The sequence below is a fragment of the Cynocephalus volans genome, chromosome 3 (assembly GCF_027409185.1).
Source record: "Cynocephalus volans isolate mCynVol1 chromosome 3, mCynVol1.pri, whole genome shotgun sequence".
Taxonomy (NCBI): domain Eukaryota; kingdom Metazoa; phylum Chordata; class Mammalia; order Dermoptera; family Cynocephalidae; genus Cynocephalus; species Cynocephalus volans.
This window is the reverse complement of record NC_084462.1, coordinates 93,029,079-93,049,367: the sequence shown is the minus strand read 5'-3', so window position 1 is coordinate 93,049,367 and position 20,289 is coordinate 93,029,079. Positions and strand designations below refer to the sequence as shown.

The 20,289-nt window shown below is 36.5% G+C and overlaps 1 protein-coding gene across 5 annotated transcripts in view; it reads right to left on the bottom strand.

Moving 5' to 3' along the window:
• SPG11 (SPG11 vesicle trafficking associated, spatacsin) overlaps window positions 1–20,289 on the bottom strand; it is a 68,665-nt gene that overhangs the window by 32,036 nt on the left and 16,340 nt on the right. For all 5 annotated transcript variants that reach the window (XM_063090223.1, XM_063090225.1, XM_063090224.1 and 2 more), the window contains 11 exons: window positions 17,594–17,726; window positions 15,732–15,887; window positions 14,874–15,049; window positions 12,653–12,829; window positions 9,554–9,625; window positions 9,110–9,237; window positions 8,652–8,827; window positions 7,714–7,927; window positions 4,723–4,926; window positions 3,194–3,300; window positions 1,077–1,222 (listed from right to left, as the gene is read on the bottom strand). In XM_063090223.1, the coding sequence (XP_062946293.1) occupies window positions 1,077–1,222; window positions 3,194–3,300; window positions 4,723–4,926; window positions 7,714–7,927; window positions 8,652–8,827; window positions 9,110–9,237; window positions 9,554–9,625; window positions 12,653–12,829; window positions 14,874–15,049; window positions 15,732–15,887; window positions 17,594–17,726 (1,689 nt within the window). The remainder of the gene's footprint in view (window positions 1–1,076; window positions 1,223–3,193; window positions 3,301–4,722; window positions 4,927–7,713; window positions 7,928–8,651; window positions 8,828–9,109; window positions 9,238–9,553; window positions 9,626–12,652; window positions 12,830–14,873; window positions 15,050–15,731; window positions 15,888–17,593; window positions 17,727–20,289) is intronic.

Sequence of the window (20,289 nt, the reverse complement as noted above, 5' to 3'; positions counted from 1 at the left end):
CCCTATATAGGGATCCGAACCCGTGGCCTTGGTGTTATCAACACCACACTCTTCCAAGTGAGCCACAGGCTGGCCCTAAGGTTCTGATGGTTTTAAAGGAGAGTGAGTGAGCAGGTTAGCTCTCTTGCTCAGCCCATTCTCACCATGTGATACCCTGGTCACCATGGGACCCTGTACAGAGTTCCCAATAAGAAGACCCTCACCAGATGTGCCCTCTGGACTATGGATTTCCCAGCCTTTGAACTGTAAGAAATAAATTTTGTTCCTTTATAAATTACCCAGTTTCAGGTATTCACTTATAAGAGATAGAAAGTACTAACACAACTATATAAGATATGAGGGTAGTCCAAAAAGTCTGTGGAAAAATAGAAGTAAAAGATAATATAAATCTTCCCATGAACTTTCTGAAGTACCCTTGTATACTGCAACAGTCTAAAAGAGGTGGTATTAATGAAGCTGTCATCAGTAAGAAACCTTTTCTTTTTTTGGCAGCTGGCCAGTACAAGGATCAAACCCCGGACCTTGGTGTTATGAGCACCATGCTTTAACCACCTGAACTAACTGGCCAGCTGCCTGTAAGAACTTTTGAAGACTGAATGTTTAACAGCATTCTTAAGTTCCCTCTAAACAGGCACATGATACTTTCAAAAAGTAAAAATGGGCAAATTTCCACTAGATCCCTCAAAAGTGTTTATATGGGTAGCTAAAGATTATGGTTTCCTTTTTACCTCTCTAAGAAGGCAAATAGCAAAGAATAATTCACAAACCACAGATCTAAAGTATGTTTATTTCTAGAAGCAATTAGACCCTGATTCTATCCTGAAAACAGACCTGGAGTATTAGAAAACAAACTAAAGGGAATAAAAAATCTCTGTACAACACCTTAGTTCCCGTTCAACTTAAGATGTGATATAAAATCTTTAAATTTACCCTTGCTTTATGCTTTTTAATCTAATAAAATATTTGCAAATGTTTACATTTTAATATCAACTGAGAGCTAGACAATACATAGATATTTCTGCTAAACTTAAATATTAGTCCTATTTTGCTGTAATAGGTAAAAGTGCTGTCCATACCTGGCTGACACCCCCAGGAGCATACATTGTAGTAGCAAGGGCCAGGAGAGTATGTCCTTCCAATAACATACTGCTTACACCGGCCTGATTGGTGGGAATCAAAATCTGTGCATTTGCAAGACTAGCCTGGAAGATCAGTTTGGGATCTGGAAAATAAGAGTATATTTTTCTCCATAAGAGGGATAAATACTAAATTAAGAATTACATAATTCTGAGAAAGAAAAGTAATTTTTAATCTATCCACAGTAAGAAGGACTTTGTAAGTTTAAAAGCAATGGGAAAACATTGTGAAGGAGAAAAAAATGAAAAATTTGTCTACATAAAAATAAAAACTTCTATTCAAACAAAGAAAATTGCCAAATAACAATGGACTAGGGGAAAAATTACAACAAATGACAACCTAAGGATTAATGTCCTTGACAAAGAACTCATACAAATCAATGCCAAAAATACTGACTCTAACAGATAAATGAACAAAAGAAATAACCACTTTGCAAAGGAAGAAATATAAATGTCTGACACATAAAAATATATAATTCACTAACAATAAATGCAAGAGCTGGCCAGTTAGCTCAGTTGGTTTGGATCCCCATACCTGCCAACCACCAAAAAAATAAAAATAAAGAAATGTAAATTAAAAAATCAGATGCCAAATAGCACCTAAAAAATCAATGATTTAAAAAAATAATCATTATCAAGCATTAGAGCTGGTCAAGGTGAATAGAGATGGAACTTACGGATAAAATGGTACAACCCCCTTGGAAAGCAATCTGGCCTAACAGCAAGAAGCTTCAAAAGGGGTATAACCTTTGATCTAGTAATTTTATACCCAAAAACCTCTCTGTACTAAGGAAATAATCCGAAGCAAGGACAAAAATTTTATATTCAAGACAAGACTATTATTAGTAATAGACAAAACCTGAAAATAGCCTCATCGGTATAAATGAGAGAACAGTAAATTAAATAAGAGCATATACATACAATGAAATATTATGTAGATATTCAAAACTGTCATTGTCTCTAAGGATGCAGAAAAATTCTTATATTATAATACTACACAAAAAAAGAAGTATACAAAAACATAGATTTTGGAGCTGGCCAGTGGCCACTTGGGAGAGCATGATGCTGATAACACCAAGGTAAAGGGTTCAGATCCCCATAGGCCAACTGCCAAAAAACAAAATAAAACACATAGATATTTCTTGTTGTATCCCTAGCACTTACAACAGTCTGTCACAAAGGAGCTCAGTAAATATTTGTTGGATAAATGAAATACAACACAGACTAGGTAAAAAGAAAGTGCACAGAATATAACTGGAACAATATACATTAAAATATTATTGATGGTCACCTATAGGTGGTTATCTTCTTAGGTACTTAAGGCTATCTACCTATGGATAGTTGTCTCTGGCTTCTGATTTTTTTTTTTTTTTTTTTTACAGTGAACATATATTACTTTATAATCAGCATCCAAAACCAAAAGCCCACATTATGAAAAAATTCCTCATTTGGAGAGACACTAGGCATTATATGAAAGATCAACAATTGATACTTCTTGCCTGTGTAGTCACTCAGCCTGCCCCCTTCCCCATATCTCTGGGATAACAACAATGAAGTCCTCAGGGTAACGGCTTTTTGGTCTAATCATAACAAGAGACAGGCTCTACATCAGTAGTTCCACTACAGAGGACACAACAATCCCAAACATACTGTGGATTTTTCACTGTAGTTGGAGCTCCTCAGTAAAAGATTCAGAGCAGGCACCTGGAAGACAGACCACTTTTCACGGAAAAGGGGTGTCAATCTACCACAAAGCAGAAATTCAGCCTGTGATAAACTGGCAGGATGAGAGAAATCCAAAGCGAACAGAGTACAAGGCTGAGGTAGGGGAAGGGGACATAGCAGCACAAGCTCTCTGCTCCAAGTCTGGCTTTTCTTTGCTGGCAAGAGGCTAACATCTTTGGTCTTTTGCTTCTTAAGAAAAGCATGAACTTAGATTACAGTCAGATATTTGACTACAGCCAGATGATTTATTTGAAGAGTCCATAAGTTAAATATCATTCAACAGACCAGTTAATCCAAAGAAAGTTCTTGTATTTAATACAGTACACCCATACCTGTTAAATTACTGGAAACTTGTCGACACTGAACTAAAAATCCAAACCAAGGATGTGCTTCATGTAACTCTTTTTTTCCCAAAAAGAGACAATTTTCAGGACTAAGTCTGTATATAAAACAAACAAAAAAACCTCCTCTGCAATAGACAGTTATAACCATGTTTGCTCAACGTTATAAATAACTAGCATGAAAAAGAAAAGAATCTTGGAATTAAAAAGTAAATATAACACAAAATACTCCCAATTCTTGTGTTTTACATATTCCCTATAATCTGTAAAGGAGCAAATTTTAGAGAGAGATTTTAGACACATCATGTATTTATCATGTACTTACCATGATGAAATTTTACCAACTCTGTATAAGATTAACAGATATCTTGCACTTTAAGATACTTTACTTTTTATTGTTTTTTAAGACAAAAACTTTTTAGCATTTTCAAACTTAATTAGAGATTTAAAAAAACCTTTACAGGCTAGGGCTGAGGAGTTAAGGCTCAGAATAGGTACTTTGAAAATATGGCTCTTAAATTTGTTTTCTTGCAAGTAGCTCTGGAGAAAACATTTCTGTGTCTAGGTAAGCCTGAATGACAGAAAGCAAAATCTTACCCTCTGTTCGAATTATTAGTCTTTACTACACAAAATAAAACAAAACGTTCTCTATTAGTGCACAATCGTGGACTCTGAAATCAAACACTAAGAAGAATTAAACCTGGCTTTGCCAATTACTAGCTGTGTGCCTTAAGTTATGTGGCAGAGCCACTTAGTCTCTCTTAAAGCCTCAGTTTCCTTATCTGTGACACAGAGATGGGAGTAACCACCCACAGAGTTTTTGTGAAGACTAAATGAAATAATGCTTATCCTAGTGCCAAGAACTTAGCCTAGTGCCAAGTACTTACTAGGCTAAAGTAATCAGCCTAGTGCCAAGAACACTGTTAAGTATTCATATTTTGAGATTATTTCTATTGTTCTTGTTATTACTCACCCAATAGCAATTAAAACTGGCCATGGATAGGATTCTGCAGGTTGATCTTAGGTAGATATATATTGATACATGCCTGCCTGCTTATCTATCTAAATATGAGCATAAATTTTAGAGCATATCTAATACACCTTTCTACCTAAATACAAATAAAAATTTTACAGCATATTTAATACACCTTGAAGTGGCTATGAAATAAAAGTTGTTTGGCATTCTCCTGGTAGTAAAAGTACCAAAGAACTCCAAGTGAACCTTTAGAATCTTCCTCTCAAACTTCTTAAAGCATTTCTTTCATTTTATTCTAATCTTGAACTATTTAAAAGATTAACAGAGATGTTACAGAATTAATATCACCAAAAAAAATATGCATTTAGTTGAATGTAGCACTGAAATTAAAGATGTACCACACTGGGGTGGGGAAACTATTTCAAAAAGATAGGTATTCCTCATGTGAATGTTTAATATTTTCCTAAAAAGTCACATTCAGAAATAGTATGGAAAGAAGAAACGTGAAGACTAGCTTAAGGACAATTCAATTCTCAGTACTCACTTGTAACAGTCGAGATAGACATAAAGAAGATACTGCAGACTGTGCTCCAAACAATAGAGAATGAAGTGAGAATGGAAATCCCAACCTTCTTTGGTCTTATAGTTTTGAACAGGGATGGTATCTTGTATCACACCCCCAATACGACTCAGTCTTAGGAGGTAGAGTTCAAAGTCTTCTAGTTCAGATGCAAGAAAAATCCCATTCCTATCAGGCAGGTTTAAGGAACAGAAAGTTAAAAAGTTGATAGGTTCAGAGCAGACTAAATCACTCCCATTGCTTAAGTCTCAACTACTTAAAAATAAGTATTTACAAATTAAGGCTGCTAACTCTTTCTCTATAAATATGTTGTACGACACATATTTTGCTGGTTTCCAATAAAGGTTTCTGTACCACTGTAGTATTTAAAGGTAGTAATGCCAGTCTCAAGTGACCTTCAATATTTCAAAAACCTAAACTAAGCTATCTCCATTTTTTTGTTTTTGATTGGAAGTGTACAACCTGGTGTGGCAACAGAGGTTAGCTCTTAAAGCTAGATATTCTGAGCATTGAGAAATTCACCAAAATATCCAAACAAAATCATTAAGAAGCTGGAGCAGAATAATTTAAACAGATCAACTACTAAACAAGAATAGAAATTTGCATTTAAATATTACTTTTTACAAATTTACTGTTCAATACATCATATGTACCATACAAAAGAGTATAGAAAATATATATACTGTTTAAAGAAAGACCATGTAACCACCACATATTATAGAACAGTATACTATGGAAGCCCTTGGTGTATTCATTCCCTATTGCATGCCTTTTGAACTTATTTATATAAAGGAAACATTCTGGATATATTGTTCTCTGCCTTGTTTCTTCTACTTAGTATTGCGTAATTTATCCATGTTGAAACCTGTGGCTATAGTTAGTTTTCATTGTTATATAGTATTCCATTGTATGATTACACTATATTTTATTTATTCACTCTACCTTTAAGGGTCATTTCAGTTGTTTATAGATTTTGGGTAAAACAGTTTGCATTTCCATGACTACAAATGAGGAAGAGCATATTTTTATGTTTATTGGCCATTTGTACTTGCTCTTTTGTGAAATATCTGTGTGCTGGTATCTTTCCCCTCATCCAAGCTCTACTCTTCCCCACTCTGCTGTGTTCCTCCTATAGGCTCACCTGTATGGGCTGTACAGAACTCTTATGCCCTCAAGCTTGTTTTGGTTCACCTTATGGGAGGAATCCATCAGGAAATAAGAGTCAGAAAGAGGGGAAGATGGGGATACCCTGGCTCTCTGTGCTGAGTGACTGCAGGTTGGCTGACTGACACCATCCACTAAGGGCCATCTCTCCTGCCAGGCAGCTTTCTTGGTCTCAGTAACTGTTCTTCTTTTGCCTCTTCAGGATTTTCAGAAAGCATACCATACTTCCAAGGTCATGAAGATATTTTCCTATATCATCTTCCAAAACTTTACAGTTTCACATTTGACATTTAGATTTTAAAATCTTCTTGGGATTGATTTAATGTACAGTATAAGTTAGGGGTACAATTCCATTTTTCCCCCGTTTAGCTATTCAGTTGTCTCAGCCTCACTGATTCAAAAGACTGTTCTTTCCTCACTGTTGTGCTGTACCACCTGTCATATACAAAATGATCACACATGTATAGGTCTATTTCTATGGTGACTCTTCTGTTCTACGGGTCTATTTGTCTATCCCTGCACCAATACTCCCATTGTCTTAGTTGCTCTAACTTTAAAATGAGTTTTGATACCTGAGAGGGCAAGTTCCTTTTCAGGGCTCTTCTTGACCCTCTGCATTTCCATATAAATATTTACAATCAGCGTGTCATAATCCACAAAAAAAAAAAAAAAAACCTGTTGAGATTTTTAATGAGTTTTCACTATATCTAAAGATCAATTTGGGAATAATTGTTAGCAGCTTGTCTTGTTCCAAATCTAAAGAGAATGTTTGTGATGTTTCACCAATAAGTATGTCAGTTAGAAAGATTTTTTTAGACACCCCTTTTAAATTAAGTAAGTTTGCAACTATGTTTAGTTTGCTAATAGTTTTTATCACAAACAGATGTTAAATTTTATCAAATGCTTTCTGTATCTCACAGGGTAGTATTTTTTCCCCCTTTAATCTGTTAATATAGCAGATTTCATTAATTCATTAATTTCATAATTCGTGTTAAGCCATACATATGTCAGTTTTTTAAACAACTGAATGCTAAGCAAAACATGTGGTAAGCATACAAGTCCTAGAATAGCTTATTTTTAGTAAACAAGAACATTTAGTGCAATGGAAAGAACAGTGAACTGGGGTTAAAGAATTCAAGTCTGTAACTAACTGGCTTGGGCAAAGCTCTTAACTTCTCTGGACCTGACTCTCAACATCTTTAAGTAGGACGATACAGATATAAGTATATCCCAATAAGTATAAACAGAAAATAATAAATACAAAATAAGTTTAACAAACTTAAAAATTAACATACATATTAACATACATGTTGTTAACATACATGTTATTAACTTTCCTTATTTAAAATCTTCACTTATCACTTCAAGTGCTACCTCCCCTCACTATTTCTTAATTCAGCAGTCCTCTTTACTTCAAGGCCATACATGGGTACAAGTGATAATATGGAGAAGAGTGGGACATAATTACAGGACACTAAGGAATCCTCACCTCAGCTCTTGCCACTTGTTCCCTATAGCCCTACTGACAGCTTAACATTTCTACACCAAAGAGCATAAAATGTTTGGGGAAGAACCTACATCTAGAATTTGAGAGACTATTCACTGCTACATGATGTTAAATGCATATGATTTAAAAACCTCAGTATAAGAGAATGCCCTTTAGATTTTATAAAAATATGAAACAACAGTACACTGGATTTGCGGCACTTTCAAAGGAAAATTTACACCATTATTTATTATTGCTCTTCCTTTTATTCTTCCCACTGGGGATTTGTTCAACAGTCACAATACCTTGCCAGCATATCTAAAATTTTATTCTTCATGTAGCTGTTGCAGCAAGTATTCTGATCAATAACATCAACAGTCAGAGGGGGCCATTTGCTCTGCTGAAGTGAAACATAACTATTCTGGGTCTGAAATTCTCCAGTCCACAAGATAATGCTTAACCAATCATGGTGAGCCGTGAGGTATCTCCAGAGGGCGTCAGGGGAATATGATTTGTATTCTACATGAAGAACAAAGCACATTTTAAAATAGCAATGAATTATGATTATTGATATATAACTGAACATTGAATTAACTACTGAGTAAATACAACAATCTGGATATAAACATTTATATATGAATTATTCAGGTCCTCTGCCTTTTTTCTATTTTCCTCTTTTGTGTTGTTCACTTTATAATCAATACTACATCCAGAGGAAAGCTAAATGTTGCTTCTCATTGCTATAGTAGTTAAAATGAAACTTGGGTATTAGCTGTGTATTCACTTACCTGTTCAATCCTCCTCTCTTTTCTTTCCCTTAACATAAATAAAAACTTCAGCTGAAATAATAAACATGAATTTGACTCTGTGAATTGCCACTGTTTACCACTGTTAATTATTCCCCAGAGCCCTGAGGTGATACAGATCCACAATTTACATAAGAAGAAACTGAATACTATTTGGAAAAACAAAGAATGTCGCTATGAAGCTGGGATGAAAACTCTTAGCCTTGAAATCTGAATTCACTGAACCATATGACTTATTTCTTTCATTACATTATAAATCCCTTACAAAAACCTTAAGATAAGAAAGAGATCTAATACAATGATTTGCATTGTAAAGAAACTGAGTATTTTTCCCCCAGAAGGAATTCTAAAATGAAGGCACACCAAAATATTCTAATACCAATACCAAATTTAATCCTCATTCAATAGGCTTATATTTCAGGCTCTCTTACACTTACCTTCTGGACTTATCCTGGGGAGAAGGATGGATTCTTCTGTTATTTGATCCCACCACTGAGCCCAATTTAACACAATTCTATGGTTCTGTTTGTTGAATTCATCTTTATGATCACATTTCAGGAATGAGTCCAAAACAGATTTGTGCTTCAGAAAATCTTGCTCCTTTATCCAATACCTAAAAATAGTGATATTAATTTTTTGTAATTTTGGAAGAAAAGGCATCATTCCTTTTTATGTGCTCAAGAACTTTTACCCTTTTGGGGAACACATAATTCTGATGATGCAAATACTGAAATGACAGGGAGTTCCCGAGTCCCTTTTATATAACACAAGTTTTATCTTCATGGGGAACGTAGCCTCTGATCCACATAAGAAACCTGTGCTCACTAACAATTACAAATTAAACATTATCTACAATATTCTCACAATATTATCAAAAGGGGACTAATGAGACTACCTGGGAAAGGACTGGATCTGCATATTTTCTTGGAAATGTCCTGAATAAAGTTTCTCAACTTGATGCACAAAGTCTATAGTTCTTTTTTCTTTTTCGGAAAAATAATTTTTTTCTTTTAAAATTTCAACCTTGAATAAAAAATAGTTAAATTAAAGCAACGACCTCACAAAAGTCAAGCACATTTTCAAAAAAAAATATGAGATTAAATGCCATTTAAGAATCGTATTTTCAATTTCTGAGTTAATGTATATTCACACAAATTTTCCTTTGCCACAAATGTAAAATAATTATTTAAAAAGATAAAGGGGTTGTCACACTTTTACTTATTAGATATTAGTTTAATGTTAAAGTTATTTATTTAGGAGTTTTTCTTCCAAGGTTTTCTTCCAGTTTTTCACCATGGCTTTCCAAAGAATGTAAACTACATATCTCACTTTTACCTACCAAAAAGTCCCGTATATTTTTATCAGTTGTATAGAAGCATATCTTGAGCAACTGATCTTTTACATCAAAGCCCTATAAGAAACACAGAAAACCAAAAAAACTTATATTTTGTAATGGAACTATTTTGAACATAAATATGTGTTAGATACAGAAGTACTCTATTATGGACATGATTCTGTTAGAATTCCACAGCTTTTCTGCTCTTGCAAACATTCATTTTCTTACATTTATTACATGTATTTACTATCCATTCCTTAAGTCCTTAAGCATTTTGCCAGAGCAAAGGCAGCACCTAGAACAGTTTAAGGCAAAGGACCAAAACTATAGCAATCTGCTATAATGTTTCAATTGAAAACAAAGGTCAACATAAACAATCACCCCTTATATAGTTCCACTCATCTGTACTTCCAGAAAGTTATCATGGGCTAGACCCCAACTATGCAGATTAGGGCCAGATCTCAGCTAAGTCCAGGATCCCTACTTCTAAAACTTCTCTTTCTCAAATGAAGTAAAACCATGGAGCATGAAGCTCTGGCAAAGGCATAATCCAATGGAGATGTAAGGGGTCACATGAACAAAGAGGACTGAATGTCCTCTAATAATGAGTTCCTGTGCATGCTTTGACATGTGTGAAGTCTTCTGTGAGAAACATCATTTGCTCCTAACCAAAGTGCCAGGTCTAACACGGAGCAGATGATGGAAACACATTTAAAAATCTCTTCAAGAGATATGGAAACAACCTAAGTGTCCATCAACAGATGAATGGATAAAGAAAATGTGATGTATATATACTGTAGAATATTATTTGGCCTTAAAAAAGAAGGAAATCCTGCCATTTGTGACAACATGGATTAATCTAGAGGACATTATGCTAAGTGAAATAAGCCAGTCATAGAAAGACAAATACTGCATGATCTCACTTAAACGTGGAATATAAGAAAAAAAAATGTTGGACTCATGGTAACAAAGAGTAGAATGGTAGTTACCAGGGGCTAGAGGGTAGGGGAAAGGAGGAGATACTTGTTAAAGGGTAGAAACTTTTAGTTATAAGATGTGTAAGTTCTGGAAACCTATGTACAGCATGACAAATACAGTTAATAAAATATTGCATAAAGTACTTGAAATGTACTGAGAGTAGATATTAAGTATTCTTGCCCCCCCCCACACACACTGGTACTATGACAGGTGATAGGTATGTTAATTAGATTAGAATTCTTAAAAGATTGTGGTGATCTTTTCACAAGTATACATATATTAAAACATCACTTTGTACACCTTAAATATATATAATTTTGCCTATCATACCTCAGTAAAGCTGGGGAGAAAAAAATCTCTTCAAGAAAGTCCTCAGTATCAAGGAACATTTCTCAGTATTACTATTATCATTTTTAAAAAATTTATTTATTTATTAATATTATTACTTTTTTATATTCTAAGATGTTGTGGAGCAGTTGGGGGGGTGGGAGAGAGTCAAAGGGGGAGGGAAATAGGGTTGGAGGACCAGAAAGAGGAAGCATGGTCGAGGCCTGTGGCACCCCCTTCATTCCGTCAGGGGAGACCAGGGGGCTTCCAGTGGCAGCTCGGTCATTGCTGGGCTGGATGCAGATGTCAGGGGTGTGTGGCTGAAGCTCTCGGCCCCCCACTGCCCCAGCTCAGGAGCCCAGGCTGTTTCTGGTAGCAGCTCAGTGGTTGCCACTAGGCTGGTTATGGATGTTGGGGGTGTGCACCCGAGGCCCTTAGACCTCATTGCCACAGCTCTGGAGCCCAGGGTGCTTCCAATGGCGATCTGCTGGTCACTGCTGGGCTGGGTGTGGTCAGTGGGGGGCATGGCTGAAGCCCACGGCCCTCCCCCTACCCTGGCTTGGGAACCCAGGGGGCTTCTGGTCCTTCTAGGTTTTATATGTGTTCTTTGGTGGTGTTAGACCTTTACTAGTTAATATCAAACTTTGCCTCTGATCTGTGGGTATTTTGTCTTTTCTTTCAGTTCTGTGTTGGATTATTCGCTGTTCCCACCACTTAAACTCTGCACTGGAACTAATTTGTTGTCCTTTGCTTACTTCTAAAATGGAAGAACTTCCTGTGGGGACCAGCACTTGAGCCCTGTAGTTGAGCTAAATTGCTGCTTTGCTGCTGATTCCCTGGGAAGGATTTTTGTGCAGCTTTGGTTTGTTGAACTTGTATATATTTCCAGGTCTTGTGAAGTCCAGTATCCCTGGGTTGTGTGGAAACTCTGGTTTGGGCCTGAGTCTTTTCAGCAAACTGCACCCCCTGAGGTTCCATCTTCGGGACCAGTCTCCATTGAGTGGTCCTGTGCTGATTGGAGGGCAGATCAGCTGTCCATGCTGTGCCCTAATGTTCCCCTGGTGGGCCCTTCTCCCCCACCACCTGTGCTTCAAACACTAGGACGGGCCATGTGCCAGTCCCTTGCGATGCTCACCAGCCTCTCAGTGGCTCCTTTTTTCAGTAGTCTTTGGCTCCTCATTCCTATGTGGGTACACAGGAACCCTGTTAGTGGTCCTACTGCCCTGCGGGCCACCAAGGCCCTCTTCTCCCCTGCCACCTCCAAGCAACTTCACACAAAGGGCACAGCTGCAGCTTTTGCTAGCTGTTGATCTGTGTGCTCACCAGCGCCAGCCTTGAAGCAGCTGGGGCTCAAAGTGGCAGGAGCAATCTTTTCTTTCTCTCTTTGTGGCTTCTCCTGCCTTCATGAACTTCATAGGTTCCTCCTCCTCTTCCCCTGAGCTCTAGCGGCCCCAGCTTGGCTGTCGTTGCTTTTTAATAGTTGTAAATTGGTTGATTTGTGGGAGAGAGTGATGCTGAGGACTGCCTATTCCGCCCTCTTGACCAGAATTTATTACTATTATCATTATTTCACAGTAAAGACTACACAAATTTCTTAGTTTGTGACAGAACTATGAATACAAATCAATTTATAGGGCTGGCCGGTTAGCTCACTTGGTTAGAGCATGGTGCAGACAACACCAAGGTCCAGGGTTTGATCCCTGTACTTGCCAGTGCCCCCCTCAAATAAATACATACATACATTCCTTCTCTTACATTAGGGACTTTAAGATCAGACGAACAGATCACACCACTCACCATATTCTTCAAAAGTTCAGAGGCTTCCTTTATATTGTTCTTTTTCAAACTGTCAAAGACCAAATCTAGGCCTATTCTAATCAGCTCCTCGAGTCTTTGAGCAGAATGCCTCTTAATCCTGAAGAAGGTTTGTGCCTCTGGTATTTTGTTGTTTAAAATGGCATTGGAAATAACCTCCTAGGAAAAGGAAGAAAAATATTTGCCTTTTAAGTTCATTTTTATTTCCTTATTATAATTATCAACGTGGACATATATTTCCTTAGCACCTATTAAGGGACTTTTATCAAAAATCGACTAGATATGGGGCCAGGCACAGGGTATATCAAGTTGACTAAAACACTGACCCTACTCTCCAGAAGCCTGTAGTCTAGTGGAAGACACACAAATAAAGCAGATTATAGTATTGTGTGACGGGGCTATAATAATGGTATCCCAGGGTGCTAGAGATAAGGGTCCAGAAGAGGAGCACCTAAATAAGACGGGTGACCAAAAATAAAACAACAAAAAAGCAGCTTCCAAATAAAGGTAACTGATGAGGGAGAAATATAAAGACCAGTAACCATTCCACACACATATTTTGAGAAAAAAAGGACAGGTGTTCCAAAAAGAGAATATCATGTGCACAGGCACAAAGGAAAGAAACCACATCAAGCCTTCAGAGAACTCCAAATTACTCAATATAATTGAAGAAAAGCTGGAGAGAGTAGCAGATGAGAAAAAGGAAAAGCAGAAGTTCCATCATTAAATACATTCCATGTGTGAGGTGGATTTTATCCTGAAGCTTAGTGGGGACACTGAAAGAACTTAAAAGCAATAGGTGATATAATCAGACACTTATTTTAGGAAAAATATTCAGGCAGCAATGTGGAGAATGGACTGAAAGTGATTCAAGCTCAAGATAGTGAGGCAAGAGAAGTTACTGCAATAATCCAAGTGAGAAGAAATAAAGACCTAGACTTGATAATCTAAACCTAGAGAACAGAAAGGAGGCATCTTTTTTTTTTTTTTTTTTTTTTTTAAAGATGACCGGTAAGGGGATCTTAACCCTCGACTTGGTGTTGTCAGCACCACGCTCAGCCAGTGAGCGAACCGGCCATCCGTATATGGGATCCGAACCCGGGGCCTTGGTGTTATCAGCACCGCACTCTACCGAGTGAGCCACGGGCCGGCCCGAAAGGAGGCATCTTAATCTTGGGCTTTAAAGTGGTCTGTAAACCACATTAAGCCATGTGCAAAATTGTGTGTATGTGTATATGCACACATTCACATGTATGTTTTTGGAGACAAAGTCCATGGCTTTCATCAAACTGAACTATAACTCCCACCCCCCAAAAAGTTATAAATCAGTGATTTTGAGTAAAAAGAGCAAAGAACCATGGATAGAATGTTGGAGAACATTAAAGGAGGGAAAATAGGATGAAACACCTGTGAAGGAGATAGGAAAAAGCAGCCAAAAAAGCAGAAGGAAAAGTAAGTAGTTCCTGGCTAGAAAATGAAGAGATACAGAAAATGCAGTCATACCAGCTACTTCTCTATTCCTCCATCCCAAAAACAGCAGTCCTGAGAAACTGCAGTGCCTCAATCTTATTACTTTCAATCCCTATTGATTCTGATCATCTCTGTTATTTTGGCTTTTGTCTTTACAATACCAACACACTCCATGTTGTAGAAAGATTCTTCTAGTCCCTAAGTCATACACAGGGCAACACATTTTAGTTGTAATAACATCTACTGTAAAAATAAAGGCAAATAGATGGACACAGAAAATTCAGCTGGCAAAATTTCTGAACTAGAATTTCAGTTAGGACTCAAATAGAGTATACTTCCAAGTAATAATGTCATAAAATAGAAACTTCCTAAGATCTAAGCACAAGTAGCAATTCAATTTATTCAGAGGTCAGGCAGAATGCATGAGTACAAAGTGCCGGACCCTAGCCAGTGAGGGAGTACTGCTAAGGGAGTGCCACTTCACATAAGTTTGGGGGTTGCATGTTTGTCACTGGATCCGAGTGGGTAGATGTGGCATTAAGAGGGAGCCTATCTGTGTTCTGAAATAAATAAACAGAGCTTACAGACATAAATTTGCAGCCATGCCCAGAGATACAAAAGCCTATAAATCCTAAAACCCTTGCCAAGCATTCTGAATCACAAGTATATAAATTCTTCTAAATTCTGTTTCTGAACCTGGCAAATAAAAGAAGTAATAATTACTCATATTTACCTCACAGCTGAGTTTCTCCCATATTTCATTCTCCTTGACTTTGGGGACATTTTCATTTACATCATATTCATCTACAGCATCTGTTAGTTTCCAGGGAAACTTTATCATGAAAGTTCGAAGTTCATTAATGTATCTGGTCAAAATGTCCACTCCTTTCTGCATATGTTCATCTAGCTCTGTGGAGATACCAATGTGCCAGTTCATCTATGTGTATGTGTGTGTGTGTGTATGTATAAACACACATATACATATATATGACAGAGAAAAAGAATATACCATGAGCTGTTATAAAGAATTCTAGCTGTTTTTTCCCTTTTGTAGTTTGTTATTTACCCAAACTTGTTGTTCTCACTCCAGTTCAACTGACTTGCCTGATGATTATTTGAATTTATCTTATTTATTTATTTATTATTATTATTATTTTTACATTTGAAGGTGTTGTGGAGCAGATGGGGTGGAGGGGGAGAGAGGAAAGGGGAGGCGGATAACATATGAGGATGAAGAAGCAGGGAGGGGGCATGGTCAAGGCACATGGCACCCCCCTCATTTCAGCAGAGGAGCCTGGGGGCTTCTGGCGGTGGCTTGGTAGTGGCTGGGCTGGATGCAGACCTCAGGGGGATGTGGCAGCTCTGTGTTTTAATACAACCCTTTTCACACTCTTCACAATGATTAATCCTGGGTCTTTCATCCAACTCTCCCAGTACCAAAACCCATTTCATTCAATTACCCACTGACTTTACCCAACTTTAGCAAATGGCATTCCACTGGCTGATGTTCTCTCATGCAATAGCAGCACTTGTATCTCTGTCCTGACACAGGAATGGTACACTTGCCCCCCTCCCTTGTTGCTATTCTTACCTTCAGTGTAAATAAAAAGCTCCTTTATTTGTTTGTTAAGGAAAGACAGTGTAACATTAAGCAATTGTTCTGAAAAATGTTTGCTCTGAGTTTCAGAATCACTTTCTCTAATTGCTGAGCAAAGTAAATCCAATGCTGGTGTCAGCTCTTCCACATCTGAGAAAGAAACAAAGAAATTAACATGAGGAGCACAAGGATACGCCCAATAAATTAACATATCCAAAAATACCATGTTGCAATATTTTAAAACATAAAACAAGAACCAACGTATTATTTTCAAAAAGCTCTCTACGCTTTTATGAAGACTTGCTACCTACAAATTTTAACAATTCTAATTAATAATAGTTATTGCTTTTCTTCTAGTATTAACTACCATTTTGCTGGCCAATTATATCTTAATTATTGTACATAGTGTTTTATAAATATTATCTTATTTATTCCTTTGAACAACCTAAGAGGTAGGTGTTATAATGGAATTTGAACTTAAGCCTGTCTGATTCCAAAGCCACCATGCTGGTGAGAGCAAAAAGTGTGGGCCCCTGAATCCTCTATTTGCAGCTAAAGGCCCATACGAAGTGATTCCTGTTTATCTCAGCATTGGCCCCACCTTTAGGATTACATCTATGTGAGTGAGAATTATGGGAAACATGGGTTTTCCCCTTAGGTGAGTAGGTAAAGATATCCCTATGCTTCTTATTCCAAACCCATGACCACACAATCTCTGAGGGAGCCCAGCTCAATACCACAAATCAGACCTATAAATGCCAGCAGATCAAAACAAACAAACTGGAGTATTAAAAAAGCTGGCAATTCAAGAGGTAGGTGACCAAACTACACTCAAAACAAAAGATAACATTTTTTAAAAAGAAAACGTCTAATTCATACTCTCAGTGAGAACTAACACTACATCAGTGGAAAAAGAGCAGGCTATCATTTTCTCCATGTAACTAGAGTACATATTGATAAAGCTTTTTGGGGGCATTTAAGAACGTTAATTGTATATACTCTTAGACTTAGAAATTCCACATCTAGAATTTATCTAAAGTAAACAATCATACACATGTGAAATTATACACACACATACAGCATTTAGAGCATGTTGTCAATACTTAAAAACTGGAATCAATCTAAACATCTAGTAGGAGTGTGGCTGGGCAAATTATGGTACAGCCCATACAGTGAAATTCTTTGTTACCATAGTTAATAAATATACCTATTATTAACAAGAAAGATGTATATCTTATCAAGTAAAAAAAGCAGATCATAAAACTGTATGTACACATTACTGAGCAATGGGCTTGCTACCTGATGCACACAGAAAGCCAAAGACTGTGACACATGCTTTTGTGAAAAGAAAAAGCCTTATTATTGCATGAGAAGGCAAGCAAGGAGACATACAGGGAGTTAGGCTTTCTATTTGTTAAAAAGGAAAGCCAAAATTTTGAAAAGAAGTGTTGGTAATGTAGCAAAAAAGCAGAAGAGTAAGGATGAAAATTTTTATAACAAGTCCCAGCCCACGACTCAGAAAAACCATACTATCAACACCCATTTCAGGCAGTTGCAAGGAGAGGCGATTTTCCTAAAGAATTTTATTCTCACTTTTATAAAATTCTCTTGAATTTGAGATTGTCTCTTCCTTGCACACTAAAAATACAAAGCCCAGTACAGGATATGAACAGTAAATACTCCACTTAGAAAGAGAATATTTATAGATTCTAACAACTCCCTCAAGTTTCCACCAAGTACATTAAATCCCATGACTGAGTTTTAGCAAGTAAACAAGTCATCAGAAAACAATAATTTGAAAGTGATTAAAAAGATAAAATGATAAATACAAATGCAGAAGTCTTTATTCTACTTACTTCTTAAATATAAATGGGATGGAAAGTGCTCAAACTGATCAGGTACAGAAGATTTTGAGGATGGATTAAAAAGATTTTCCTTGCTCTTCAAAAAGAAATCTACTGTGTCCAGCTGACGATTTTCTATCCCAGCCTAAAATGGTGGTGGTGGTGGGATAATCGGAAAAAAATTACAATACGAAAAAAACCAAGATACAGACTTTTTTTTTTTTACACTTTAGAACTTAAGGTGCTAAGACTAAAGGAGACACAAGGCTGTCTTTATTCAGCATGAGTACCTGGGTTCTAGCAAGGATTCTGACAATGACGAATTATGCCATCTGGGACAAGACTCCATAACCTTTCTGAATATCAGTTTCTGCTTCAGTAGAAACAGGAGGTTATTAGACTAGAAAACCCTTCCATTTTAAAATTTGGGGGGTGGGGTGGCTGGCCAATATAGGGATTGAACCCTGGACCTTAGTGTCATCAGCACCATGCTCTAACCAACTGACAAACTGGCCAGCTCAAAAATCTGACTACTTCTGATGGAAATACCTGTGTGACAACTGAAAAATACATTTTCAATTTTAAGTAAATGGAACATCTATAAAAACTGAGTACTTACAAGGCTGTATAAACTGAGTCTCAACAAATTTTAAAGAATTAGTATCACACAGACCAATATTTTTCAACTGAGGGCCTTTAGTGAGACATAAATCATAGTGAAACTGCAGAACATTAAAAACAAAGACTGCAAAAGAAGCGTGAGAGTGGAGATAAATATTTGACTTCTCAATAACAATGGCATCTAGAAGATAGTAGAAAGTGAACATGAATACGCTGCAAGAAAACAACTGCCTATGTAGAATTCCAAACCCAATAAAAATATCTTTTTAGAGTTATGGAAAAATACACATCATTAGTTTAAAAACTGAGTTCAGCAGCAGTCAGACCCTCACTAAAGGAAAATCTAAATGATATACTTCAGGCAGAGGGAAGGTCTAAAATGTGAGGAAAAAAAAATGAAGGGCAAAGAAAATGCACAGGCATACTTCAAAAAGTTTGTGGAAAAATAGAATTAAAAGATAATACAGGGCTGGCTGGTTAGCTTGGTTGGTTAGAGCATGGTGTTATACATCAAGGTCAAGGGTTCAGATCCCCAATACCAACTAGCTGAAAAAAAAAAAGGTTACAAATTTTTCCATGAACTTTTCTTTTTAAAAAAATTTTTTAAAAGATGACCAGTAGGGGGATCTTAACCCTTGACTTGATGTTGTCAGCACCACGCTCTCCCAAGTGAGCTAACTGACCATCCCTATATAGGGATCCAAACCTGTGGCCTTGGTGTTATCAGCACCACATTCTCCCGAGTGAGCCACAGGCCAGCCCACCATGAACTTTTTAAATTACCCTCATTTAGTATCTGGGTAAATGGAAATGAACCTAAATACATAATAATAATAATGATGTCTAATATGGTTAAAAAAATAAAACACAACAATAACATAATTAGGGAAAAGATAAATGAAGTTAAAGCATTCAAGGTACTTATATTATCCAGAAGGATAGAGCTATTAACTTTATGTTTGGCAATTTAAATATGTATATTTCCTAGAATATCCTCTAAAAGAACAGAAACTGAATATTTAATTTCCAGACTAGTATAGGGCACAAAGGAACTCCTAGAATGCTTGTAATGTTTTATTTCTTTTTTTTTTTTTTTTTTTTTTTGTCTTTTTCGTGACCGGCGCTCAGCCAGTGAGTGCACCGGCCATTCCTATATAGGATCCGAACCCGCGGCAGGAGCGTCGCTGCGCTCCCAGCACCGCACTCTCCCGAGTGCGCCCCTGGCTCGGCCCATGTTTTATTTCTTGACCTGGGTGGTGGTTACAAGAGTTTTTGCTTTAAAATTACTTGTTAAACTGTATTCTGCATACTTCTTTATACATGTTATATCTCACAATAAAAATTTTAAAATCAATTAACATGGTTCATCACAGTAACAGATTAAAAATGATTCATATGATTATCTCTGCAGATACAGAATACGCATTCAATAAAATTCATTACCCATTCATGATAAAACCTCCTATCTAGAAAAAGGAAACTTACTTAAACCTTATAAAAGGTATCTTAAAACACACACACACATACACAGAGCAACCATACTTAATAGTGAGACATTACAGGTATTCTTTTTTAAAATCAGGAATAAGATAAAGATGTCCACTATTACTTCTGGGTGATATTATACCAGAGTTCCTAGTAGAACAATAGGTAAAAGAAGTAAAAAGGACAAGGATTTGAAGAGAAGAAACAAAATTGTATTATTTTGATGTTATATGTAGATTAGAAACTTCAATAAAATCTAACAGACAAATTATTAGGATTTATTTAACAAATTTGCTGGATACAAAAATCAATATATTAAAGTTAATTGTATTTTTTTATATTGGCAACAAACAAAATGTATTTAAAAATAAACCACTTATAATAAATACATAAAGTATTTAAATAAATGTACACACACACACACACCAAGAATAAAGCTAACATAAGATCTCAACCTTTTAATGGAAAATTGTAAAAACTGTAATACTTTATTAAAAGACATTAGTGAAGACCTAAAAACATGGAAAGAGAGACTATGTTTACAGATAGATGAAATATCCTAAAGATCTCACTTCTTCCCAATTTGATATATAGGTTTAATG